Source organism: Brachycentrus maculatus, unplaced genomic scaffold (genome assembly GCF_059751285.1).
Source record: "Brachycentrus maculatus isolate JH-2025_06_01 unplaced genomic scaffold, ASM5975128v1 h1tg000091l, whole genome shotgun sequence".
In the NCBI taxonomy this organism is placed as follows: Eukaryota; Metazoa; Arthropoda; class Insecta; order Trichoptera; family Brachycentridae; genus Brachycentrus; species Brachycentrus maculatus.
Genome location: NW_028280845.1, coordinates 1289434 through 1302531, shown reverse-complemented (window position 1 = coordinate 1302531; position 13098 = coordinate 1289434). Strand labels below are relative to the sequence as shown.

At 40.0% G+C, this 13098-nt stretch overlaps 1 protein-coding gene across 2 annotated transcripts in view; it reads left to right on the top strand.

Moving 5' to 3' along the window:
• Srrm234 (Serine-arginine repetitive matrix 2/3/4) overlaps positions 1–13098 on the top strand; it is a 29907-nt gene that overhangs the window by 13537 nt on the left and 3272 nt on the right. For both annotated transcript variants that reach the window (XM_088258182.1, XM_088258183.1), the window contains exons 4-10: positions 4842–5054; positions 6304–6363; positions 8672–8795; positions 9517–9572; positions 9658–11871; positions 12548–12670; positions 12780–12866. In XM_088258182.1, the coding sequence (XP_088114308.1) occupies positions 4842–5054; positions 6304–6363; positions 8672–8795; positions 9517–9572; positions 9658–11871; positions 12548–12670; positions 12780–12866 (2877 nt within the window). The remainder of the gene's footprint in view (positions 1–4841; positions 5055–6303; positions 6364–8671; positions 8796–9516; positions 9573–9657; positions 11872–12547; positions 12671–12779; positions 12867–13098) is intronic.

Genomic DNA, 13098 nt, shown 5'->3' with positions numbered 1-13098 from the left:
GTTTTGCCACACATTCGTCTGAGGGATCGCATTTCGACTGCATTCAGTCTGCTTTCATCCTTCTTTTGCCAACTCCATGCTTCGCTTCCATACATAAGGGTTGGAACCAGAACTCCATTGTGTACTGCCAGTTTAGCTTCCGCTGATAGATTTTTATTTGCTAAAACTGATTTTAGTGCACCATTCACTCTGTTCTAGTACACCTTAATTATAATTTTTCACCTTTATTAAATTACGGATATACTCAACAAAACTTGGTTTCACATTCAAAAAAAGATTTTATTTGCTGATAAAAAAATAATAATTTGAAAGAATGGTATTTATAAGTACACTACTTATTGCGAATAATTTCCTTGCATCTCCTTTGAAAGTTTGAGCTAGTCAGGTTTGTGTGTCGTTATTTTTAGTTCGTTTCCAGGTTCTCGTCAATAAGGCGATTTTCATATAATTTTTTGACATCTCATCAAAGATGAAGAAGAATATGGAAGTCTGGGCATTTACGGGGCTGACGACCGTCATAGGCTGGTTTAAGTGATCACTTTACACACGTGTAACATTCACCAATTCTACCCATTATTGACAACCACACTACTCAAATTCTTGGAAGTTCTATATATATGAACCAATTTAGAAACCTTGTTCTTGAATCACTAGAACTTCACTAGAGACATCTATTGGTGAGATGTAAAGAAGCTTTTTACTAAGCAGAAACTCTTATACTAGTATGTGAGATCCGAATCCTGGATTATAATCACACACATGAGAAACGCCAGAAAATACCATTTTCATTTTTATTATTAAGCTTATAATTGGTCAAATCAGAGTTTCTGCTTAGTAAAAAGCTTCTTTACATCTCACCAATAGATGTCTCTAGTGAAGTTCTAGTGATTCAAGAACAAGGTTTCTAAATTGGTTCATATATATAGAACTTCCAAGAATTTGAGTAGTGTGGTTGTCAATAATGGGTAGAATTGGTGAATGTTACACGTGTGTAAAGTGATCACTTAAACCAGCCTATGACGGTCGTCAGACCCGTAAATGCCCAGACTTCCATATTCTTCTTCATCTTTGATGAGATGTCAAAAAATTATATGAAAATAACTCCTGTAATCGGAGATAATCCAGATTTTGTGAACAAGTATTTGGACACACTCAAAATGTTGTAAGACAATTTTCAGTTTGCTTTTAATAAGGTTCATGCTTGAAAAAGATTCTTCACATGAATACGTTGAGTCGGAGAACCTTCCCGCGGATATTTGTGCCGGAACCGCACTTAAGGTCAAAGAGCCGCATGCAGCTCCGAAGCCACACTCTGCCGTCCTATGCTGTAGGATAGTGCTAAAGTTTTTTTTAGCTGTCTGGGTATTGTGATATAATTTTCAAACCTTCCTTGTCCATTATTTCATGCCGCAGACATGACTTTGCCATGGAGATATCGTGGGTTACTCCTATAAAGATGTTTCCCAAATTGTTTACATCTCACCGATGACCTTTTAAACTAATGTTTTGTAATGTTTTTACGTTCATGTATGGTTTATGTGATTTAGCAAGCTGGCTACAATAACAACAAAAAAAAAGGATTTTGTGTATAAATCAGGCAAATATAATATCATATATCATTTTGGAGTTCGCAAAACCGAGATTACGCTTTTTGTGTGTTCCCATTTCCCATATTTTTTTTGGCAACGCATCTCACTGCGGACATCTTACAGCATTTTCTTTGAATCTTTTACGGTACATTAACTTGTATTATATCCGAAAAGGCTTTCTGACCCGAATTACTCTGAAAAGATATCGCCTTAACCGACATACCTAGCGTAGATAACTTCATCTTTGCTTGTGGATTCTTATTTCTAACGACGTTGGCATCTTGAATCAATTATATGAATTTTGATCATCATTGTACGGAAGTATAAGTTATCTATACTTCCTAGTCAACAAAATAATTATTCTTTCACTGTATATCCAGTCTAGACATGTAGTGTGAGTACGATGTAGGCGCCATAAATTTTCGGCCGAATGAAGAAAAAATATACTTATATTGTGGTGCCCTATGCACCATTTAGTTGTGGATAGGGGTTAAAAGAAAAAATGCACAGAAAACTCTTCGAAAAATCTCTTTACATATGTTGGATTCTGGAAAATTTTGGAATTACCCAACTTAATTACAAAAATTTAAAATGGAATTCTTCCAACTGTCTGCAGTTACAATAACTAAATATCTACGTTTAGCATTCGTCTCTCGAATAGGCAAGGGAGACAGTCCCGATAGTGCTCCGTGCCAGGGGTTGGTACGCAGCCTGGGTATTGATCTACCGGCTCTCGGCGCGGGGCGGGTGGCGCGGGGGGCGCGAGGCCCGGTGCAGGGCTCCGCTATTGTGCGCCACCGGGTCGCTGAATAATTCATGCGCGCCAACTAAACCGAACAGCCGGGAGCCATCACCGTGACGGCGCGTGTTGAAAAGAGCAGATGATAAACCGGATTTCGTGCGTGATTTAAATATTTTTAAAAAACATACCAATTTGTGGTATTTATGATTTAAAAAAATATTTTATTAGTATTTGAACTTATTTTCAATTAATTTGATCGGTTCTTTTAACGTGGGTATTTCTTTTCTTAATTGATTCGGTAGTCACTTTGAGGCAATATCTATCCATTTTTAATTTACAGTGTTTGAAAATAATGGAGATTGCATCCAAACACGTCACAGTAAATTTTAAGAAATAGCGGTATTTACAAAGTAAAACTTAAGTTTAAAAAATATTTTCTGATAATTAATCGTAACTACGTTTCTTTTCTTCTTTTATTTCCTTTTTTTATTATAAGTAGTATGTATATGTACAATAATGGGGAAAAAAATTATGGATTACCGTTATTTTTGGACGAAACAGTTTGTCATTATTTTTCATCAATTTATGTTTTAGTTTTTTAACGTTAATTTTTGCAGTCGTCGATGGTTAGATCGACGCATATTTCCTTTCGACCGGTACGAATGTCGAGTTTTATTTACGATTTTTAGACGAAAACCGTTGATTTTTTCTCTCGATATTTTGTCGATTCTAAAATGTGGAATCGGACGATGCGAACGTTTTGTTTTATTTACAAATTCGGTATTTTTGTAACGAAAAACGTTTTGCGAGGTTTTGCCAACCCTCGGCAGTTTCCCGCCCGCGCGCGTCTCGCCGTCTCTTTCCGCCGTTTAGCGCCCGCATCCCTCTCGCCGCTTATTCCGTCTGCTCTCCCGAACTTCCTGTTTTCCCTGCAGTTTCCTCCCAGCCTCCGCTATGTCGCTAAACGACGACGGAGGATAATTTCCCTTTCGTTTCTCTCCAGCCGTTACAAATTAATTTTAGTTACAATTGCGCGATCTCAAAATGGTGTTTGGTGACCTGACCGGACTGTATCGTCGGCTCGGCGCGTGCGGCAGAGGCGCTCAAAGTGCCAATTCAGCGATGACCTAGAACTGAATCTCAAAATCAAACATGTCTTCCATACAGTGAATGATTCAAATTTACGCGAATCAGCATCACCGTGACTTCTGGTGTCTTCAGAGTCTTCCATAATATTAATAATAATTATAAAAACTAGATATATCCGTATTTATACATTTTATATATATACAAATATTTACCTACTAAAAATATATATTTAAGGTAATCTTACCAAAGTCGCGTAGCCGTATTTACGTTTTTTTCTTCCTGAGATGCTCTACCACGGCGGCAAATTGAATAAGAATGTTCCCAACAAGCGCGACGCTCCAGACGAGAGAGTTCTGTTCGGCCGGCTGTGGCGGGGCACTTTCCAGGCGGTCTTCGCCGAAAAGAACTCCAAGTACCGGCGCGCCCTTGTAGCCGAGAAGGCGGAGCACCCGGAGCACGCGGAGCCCCCCGCCATGCCGGGCCCGCGGTGCGGCGCGCGCGCGGCGCCCCGCGCGGCCTGCCTGAGCGCCGACCTGCGCGGCCTGCTGGCGCGCGTGCGGCGCCCCTGCTGCTGCCACTGCAGCTGCGGCTGCCCGCCGCCCTCCCCGCCCTCGCCGCCCTCCCCGCGCGACCTGGACAACCTGCAGGTCTACCTGGCCAACGACGGCCACCAGAGAGCCATGCGCTCCGTCATAAGGTGGATACCACTTTCGGCAGGATAAACAAATCTGAACAATCTGTCTACTTTGTAGGCCAAACCATATTTACCAACTGACGAAATGCGGCATTTTGAGCGTACTTTATCAAAGAAACACAATTATGTTGAAAATAAATTAATTGCAAATATTCACATTTTGATTTGACAAATTCTCTTTCATAAATCTGGGTTTTCTCCATATTACAGTTATTTTTACATTTTTGACATCTCAACATAGATGAAGCAGATTATAGAAAACAATATACTTACAGGTAATAGGCGCTGTAAATGCCTGGACTTCCACATTCTTCTTCATCTATGATGAGATGCCTAAAATATGATTTCAAATGTCATATAACATGATTCATGGAAAATCACATTTATTAAATACCGTGCCTTTATTTATCAGGGCGGTATAGTATTTTCTTAGGCCTTTATTCTCGAAGAATTGGGGAAGTGTTTAGTTCGCTAAGTTGGGATGACTACTTTACTTAGGCATATGAAAATCTGCTAATTGGGTTCTACTACCAGCCTGGCTCGGTGGAAAGTTAATAATAAAAAACATAATCGAGCGCATCACAAATTCCATAGATTCCTCTGCGTGAATCCTGGTCTGTCCAAAATGTACCACTCATCGATATTGAAGAGCCTAGCCGCAATGGACATGTAAAGGATGAGAGTTATCGGACTTGACTAATTTAAAATATGTATTTTGTTTGCGCAGCGTTCGCGAGACTCACCAGCTGGCGGAGGCGCAGCAGGAGAAGAACGCTCGGCTCCGCGAGGCCTTCGGGATCTCCTCGCACTTCGTGGAGGGCAGCAGCCTCAAGGGGGGCCCGCGGCGCGGGGAGCTCCCGGCGCCCCCGGTCTACCTGCCCGTGCGCACCCCCAGCCCCCAGGCCCAACCCCCGCCCAAAAAGAAGAAGAGGCACGCCAGGTAGGCTCATCCTCCACCTTCACAGAAAAATATTTGCCTCTATTTTAAATATAAGTGATTTTTTCACAAATATTTATTTAATATTACTTTTCCTTCATGTGTTAACAACCAACATAACATTGCATTTATATAATGCACTATGCACTATTGGGTGCGGATAAGGGTTTGAATGAATGATTTTTTTTTTTAAATAAGTTATCTTGTTTCCATTTTTATTGGATTTAAAGATCTAACATCACAAATTAAGAAATCAAATCTGTATGGGATGTTCTATGGAATGTATGGAATGTTGTATAGGAGTACATAAAGGAATATTTGGTAATGAATTAGCTGATGCTTAAGCTAAAGAAGCAACTTTAAAAAAGACAACACCGGAGTATATGTAATCGATTTCCCCTTTGTTTTGCTAAGATATTGATGTTAAATATTTCGAATAGTCGATATATAGAAGCAGAACAGGGAAAAATTATGAAAATTTTCTTCGCGACTGCAAAATTGTTTGAATTTTCATTAAAAAAATTATGCATTGAATTTTTACACGTCATGGAGCATTTCAGGAATCCTTTTTTTTATAGAATGGTGTTGCATATAGAATATATTACTTTTACCAATGTCAAGTCAATTTAATAATATTATTCAATTATAAATTATTATTAAACTATAAATTGATTCTGTTCAATTAAAAAAAAACTAACCAAAAGATGGTAGATAATTGCGTTCGCTAGGATGAGTTGGATATTTGTAGGAAGGGGAATGAGCGGGGCCAAAGTTTTGTTTTAAAATTCTATTTGTGAATGTGATGAGACGTCATCACAAGATCTCCCACATTTAGTGTGGGTATGTCCAATTTTTTAAAAAGAAAGATTTAAATTGGAAACAGAATGTACGAAAAAAGATATTCAGTCTTATTTAGAAAATATGACGAGACAAATAAGACAAATAAATGGACAAGATGTGTGACAAATAAGACAAATAAATGGACAAGATGTGTGACAAATCTTGATTGATATAAGATATTGAATCCATTGTATTGTATTATTTTTAGGGATCGACCTTATTAATTTATTATTAACTATAACATATTCACTATCATTTTTAAACATATAAACTAAATATGCTACAAATCCTTGTACATAATCGGCAAGGAGAATTTTCTAAGGCAACTAATAAATGTTATTTAAAAAAAAAAAAACAACCTTACGAAATGCCGATATTTGAGTAAAAACACATTTCATTTTATTCTTTACAGTTCTTCTCCGGAGGTAAAGAAGGATAAAAAAAAGAAATCTAAGAAGAGCAAAAAGGACAGGTATGCATCTCTTGTTTTTCACTGTAAATGATTACTCTTTTCACCACGCGGGCTAATATCATCTCTCACTTCATTCATTCTTAACCTGGGAATCTAAAAAACTTAAGACAATGTGTAAGCTATGCAGAAATAAAGATGACTCAAACCGTTTTATTTCTGTAATTTTCGTAGAATTTTTTTGATACGTATAATTTTTTACAAAATACTTTATATCTAAACAATATAAATTGGGGATTCCGCAGTGATGGGTCAGCATCCTGCAAAGCCAAGTCGTCTGTAAGTGGGTCTAGGTCGCTAAAGCCGCTTGTGAAGGTGTCAGTTGGATCACAAATGATTTTGCCACTTCAGAACTCTGACTCTGAACTCGATACCCACCACTGTAGAATCCCCAATCATGATCTACCAATACTTACTCTCCTTTTGCCTTGTAAACAAAATTCTTATTTGTTTCACATTCAAACTAAATCCTACTTCACAGATCATCCATCGTTCATAACTTTTTTCCAACTATCGTTTTCCTCTAGATTGTCAATTATTTTAGATGTTACGTGCATACGAGGGGAGTTCAATATGTTCTAGGTGTCAATATAAAGGAGTGCAGCTATAAATGAATAGTTACTGCCTCATATCATAGCACTCGTTACTCATATAAATACAAGGTTTAACAGCAATCGGGCAATGGCCCAATTGCTGTTATCGAGCAACTGTTGATAAAACACAAGCAAAATGAGTCATACCACCAAGTTAAACCGACCAATACTGCAAAGAAAGAGTCTAAAAATTATCCACAAAGAGATGTCCAGAGTTTACTGGAAATTTACAGTTTAAAATTGGTCCAGTGAATCGAAGATAGGCATAGAAAGTGGAAAACACAACATCTAGCCTCGATCAAGCTCAGTAATGAAGAAAATGTGAAAAAGATACGAAAAATTATATGGTGCTAGAATCAAAATAAAATGGTATTAAAAATAGCTGAGATTACTAGCCCATCCACTAATACCACTATCTGCATTCTACATGACAAAGCTGTAAACAGTTTCTGGCGTTGTGTAATAAAATTTCTAAGATAATCGTTGACAAAATGAAACCTGGGTTCATCACTACGACCCTGACATCACTATAACCAAGAGTCCATGCAGGCATAGCGCATAACGTCTGAAAAGGCATAGCATCGGCTGGGAAAGTCACGGCTACAATTTCATTTGATCCTGAGGGAATTTCGCTGATCGACTAAAAGCGTAATAATATCACCAAGTAGATCTACTCTTGCATTCAACACCAACCGAGGGAGGTCATCAAAGAGAAAAGGATGGAGAAATTCACAAGAGAGATCCTGCTACGATACCTTATGCATCATACCTATAATGATACACCGATGCATAAGGCTCAAGTCGCGTAGAGTCCAGTTTCCTGGTTCCAGACCTGGCACCGACTGATTATTTCCCCGACCTAAAGAAAAATCTTGGAAATAAACAATTTGTCCATGATACGATGACTCGTTGAAGGCGGTGATTAATGAGCATTTTGCCAGCAAACAGAAATCTATCTTTAGGGTTTCAGTAAATTCATCGCTAGAAGTTAGAAGTGGTGACCGAGAAATAAATCTGTTTTTTCATATCTGTACCAGGAACATATTGAACGCCCGTCATAAATATATTCATTCTGAACGATAAAAGATGTCTTTTTAATATTATACCTTATACTTTAGATTACTAAATAATACTTTTTCTGTAATGGATTCTGGTACATTCTTTTTGCCATGAAATATAATAGTTGTTGTTGAATCCCCTCACTTGCCACTTGTCACTTGCCTCCCCGTCCAACAGTCTTCCGTTGCTAACTAAATGCCCATGTATGTGTGTAATTTATATTTTACAAATGCCGAAATTTATTTTAATCGCCATCTTATTTCTTTTATAAGTCATTCCTAATCGATGAACAAAAAGGTAAAAATACTGATATCAATTTAGCAAGACTTTATTACTATATGTGTTGTATTATAGTGTTTGTGTTTGTGCAGAATATCATGTCTTCCACATGCTACTCTGCATATCTTATTATCCTCCCTCCCATGGAACTTCTCGATACATTACTCTAATGCCGTCACTTTTGCCGCAATATCAATCATTTCAAATGATATGATTCCTACGATTATCATGTTTTGACCGATCTCTATTATTGATGATGTTAATTTAAAATGAAATAAATACATTTAGTGTTGCATTTGCCGCCAGTCACCTGTAATTCCATGTTTGTGATGGCAGCTTCCATCCTTCCAATTCTCACACCCCCATTCTGTTCACCTTAGATCTGGGGGTAAGAAAGATAAGAAGAAGAAAAGGTCCCGCTCGAGTGATTCCTCGTCCGCGAGTGAGCGGGACAGCGGTTCGGAGAGCGAGGAGGTCCCGGAGAAGGTTCGGCGCAAGAAAAAGGTAACGGAACAGTCTGGCAATGGAATACGATCAATTCACACTTGTCCCCTTCTCGCCCAAATGAAATACAGAAATGTCTCCTCCCTCCCGACACTGAATACTTGCATGGCCGGAAGAAGGCATCTCGCCCCCGCTGCATTTCAATATTGTATAGATGGATTTGTTTTGTTTTGTATTTTATTTTACCTTTAAAATCAGAAGTAAATATGTTCTGTTTATGACTGCGCATCATTTCATAGGAAGAGAAGCTTCAGTAAGTATTCCCAAAACACAATGACATTTTTGGAATAATTTAAATATTTTAACAAATATCTACTTATGTATGGCAACACCACACTTTCCACTTTCAGTCTTTAAATTCAACTGCTTAAACTCGGTAAATGTTTCAATTTACAATTATACCCGACTCGTCCTCGGAAGGACCTTTCAACTCTTGCGTACAAGGATCCTGCCCACTTTGGGCTGTAAATATTCCCACAATTACTCTATACCCGATGTAACATCGCCCCACGGCACCGACACTATCGCTTTATTCAATGTACTTTAGCCTCGAGTGTTTTGTAGTCATTTGTACTTAGTGAATGCATGATATAGCTGTTTCTTGTGAAATTTTTCATACTTCTTTTTTTGTTGTCTAAAATTCACATTCTTATTTTTTTGTGTGTTAGGAAGTTTCCCTATTGAGAGATTGATTAGACTAATCGTATATTTTTTGATGCAGAAAAAACACGAGTCAAAACACAAACAGGAAAGTGAGCGAGATAGCAGCTGCGAAAGGTGAGATGAAAGTATTATTTTCTAAACCCGTTCCACATGAACTTTATTAAGTAATTTTGTCGCTAATCGTCTTCGCTTATTTTAGCTCTCCCGAGAAAGTATCCAAGAAAAAGTCCAAGAAGCATCGTTCCGAGGACAGAGAACCCATCAACTCCAAAGGGAAGAAAGGAGAATCTGCGGATGCTAAGAATCGAGATAAAAACAAGAAAACATCACCCGAGAAAGAAAGCTATGTTTCCAGCAAAACTATACACGGAGAGGACAACTCTAAATCTTCCAAGAAATACGATCAATCCAATGACAAGGAGCGTAATTCCGGACCCAAAGACGACCGAAGGAAACAGAATACTTGTCGGAGCAGCTCCCGGGACCGAAATGAAATCAGAACCGATCACGGAAGGAGAAGTCGATCCAAGGATCGTTCTCGCCGGCGAACAAAATCTCCGAGAAGGAATGCCAAGGATGGATTTTCCCCCGAGTTCCAGGACTACACCCGGCGCACTCGATCTTCCAAGGACCGGGCTTACCGCAGAAGTAGGTCCCCTAAGCGTACAGCCAGAGACGCATCCTCGCCAGATACAGTTACCAAAACAAACTACTCCAGAGAGCGTGCCAACCCGAGGAGCGCAACTCCTAAACGCTCTACAAAAGACGCGTCTTCAGAAAAACCAAGCAACGCCAAACGAAGCCGTTCCAAAGATCGGATGAATACCGGGAGTAGGTCGGCGAAACGAAATAACAAAGACGACTACTCTCCGGAAAAGGGAAAAGGCTCTAAATATTCCAGCTATACCGATTTCTCCAGGCGTAGGAAGGACGACGGGAGCCGCTCTCCCGTTCACGCTCGATACATCCGGGAAAGTGTTTCTCCGAGACACGACAGAGATAAGGATAAGGATTATTACAGAAAGGCGCGCAGGGACGATAGCAGATCTCCGGGAAGGAAACGACACAGCCCGCTCAACAAGAGGGACAGGACCAGTCGCTCTCCGTCGTACAAGAGAAGAGAGAGGAACAGGTCGCCTCGGAACAACCGAGACCGTTCTCCCAAAGTATCCCGTCGGGACAGAACCAGCAGATCTCCAAAGCCTCGCCAAGAGAGAGTCAGAAATCATAGTTCCTCTCCGAAACACACTCGACAAAAGAACAGGAGTCGAACTCCCAAAGATAAACGACCTGCGGATATCTCTGACAAGTCTCCGATCCGAAAATCAAAACCAAACATTTCAAATAATACTAAAACAGGTAAAAGTGCCGATTATGAACAATCATCACGGACCCCCGACAACTCACCACCGCGCAAAATTGAAAAACATTCTAAAAACTCAGGCGGGAATACTGATTCGGTTCAATCCAATGGCAACGCCGAGGTTACAGCGAGTGATCAAACTCCCAAGGAGGCCCCGCCCGATGCTACCAAGTCACCAAGTGCAGAGGGTTCACCCAAACATTGGAGCAACACCGTGACCAATGTGGCAGACACTGTATTAACAATAGATATTACCAAAGAGCCTGTGATGGCCAGTTCCAGTAAACTCGATTGTATAGCATTACCTTCGGAAGATGTACCAGGAGATAAGGCGGAACCCAAAAATGAGGAAGTGGCTGCGACCAGTAAAAGTCCTTCCGAGCAAGAGGCCACGGATAAGCGCAGTCGTTCCGCCGAATCAAAAAGCAGTTCTAGTCTGAGTTACTCCCCCGCCAGAAGGAGCCCGGAGAGATATATCGATGTCATAAACAAGCTCTCCGACAAGGACAAATCTAAATACTTACAACCCGGAGCGGAAAAAACCAAAAAGGCCAAAGGGGAAGAAAAGAAATTCAAGAAATATCTTCAGCGACCCGTAGTGTGCATGCTGGCCTCCTCCAGCGACGAAGACGACTCCAGTGACCAACACGTCGCCTCCCGGCTGGACGACGAAGAGGATCAGAACGTCAAGGAGTTGGATTTGTTAAAGATTGATCTGGCGATCATAGCTAAAGAGTCTGTGAAGAAGAGAATGGAGCAGAAAGCTCGGGACGAAGCCACGCAACCGGCTTCCGATAAACCCGGTACTTCGTCTTCGGCTCTCCCGTTGTCCTTAGACCGCAACGGCTCCGCATCCCTGGAGAGTATGGATATCTCCCCGGAGCACCGGGAGATCATGGTGGGCAGTCAGGAGGAGGTGGATCGTGAGAAGGAGAAGGTGTCCGTCGAGGTCAAAAGAAGGAGACTTCAGACTCCGGACAAGAGTCGCTCCACTTCCCACTCGCGCTCCAGATCCCCGTCTTCTTCTTCTTCCTCATCCGCATCTACAAGGTTAGTTCTTCTTAAATCATGTTTTCACTATTAGACGCTTGTCTATTTATCTCGCCATATGATACAGAGTAAATGTTAATCAGCTTCCGTACCCAAGTGATCAGAGCCTGAGATCCTGGGTCTGTTTCCCAGGGGATGAACATAAACATGTGTGATGTTTTTACCTTAATAATAATATAATATTACTATGGATTGGTACCTAAAGCCCAGGACTGATCACCAATAACAATAAAGATAACATTGTTTCAATGTAATGCAGTGCACCAGGCACTATTGAGTGCGGATAAGGGTTAGAAGCATGAAGAAGAGATATCAATCAGGAATAAAACAGATTTTTTTCTGATGGCACCCTTTTTTGTTTCTATTTTTTAACTTGTTACAAAATTTGTAGTACAAGGTTAGATATCTGTCAGTCGACGGTGTCATTAAGCGAATAAAATTTAAATCATTATTTACTACTGTTTCCAAATCAAATATCCGAAACCATTTCTTTCATACTTATGAATTGTTTTTGCCATTATTGTGAGTAATATTTTTATTTATTTATTTATTAATTAGTTTGTTTATTTGGCAAATGAACATAAATTGGTTCAAAGAAAACGCTGCCGAATGGAGCCTTAATTTTTTCTTTGCACTTAACGAAACAAGTATTGCAAAACACGTGTTTTGATTTCAGACGTTCAAAGCGCAAGTACTCGTCGGGCAGCTCGAGTCGCTCCTCCAGCGCCAGCTCCTCCTCCTCCCGTTCCTCCCGCTCCTCCCGCACTTCTCGCTCCCGATCCGGATCGGCATCCACCCGGTAAGTGTAATCCGACAGACCACACACTCGTAACATATACACTGCATACATTTTGTCATTTTTTACACCGGGATGTCATACTTACTATGACTTTGTTTTAATGGAACAGATCGCCATCGGGGTCCCGATCCCGGTCTCCTTCTATCCCCCGGAGAGCCGGTTCTCCTAGTTTTCTGGACCGACGCCGGATCACAAGGTAATACTCCTTCCTGCATACAACCTGTCTATCGATGTTAGCTTGTACTTTATAATTTCAAACGAGTGTTAAATTAGCTTTGTTTTTCTAATTCTATTTTTTTAAGTAGTCACCCTGTGTTTCAAATTGTTTAGTAAATTTAGAATGTATTTTCCTTTTTGTAATTTTTTTTCATATAAAATTTTTAGTATTGTTTAGTAAATTGCCATTTCCTGACAAAAAGTCCAAGTGT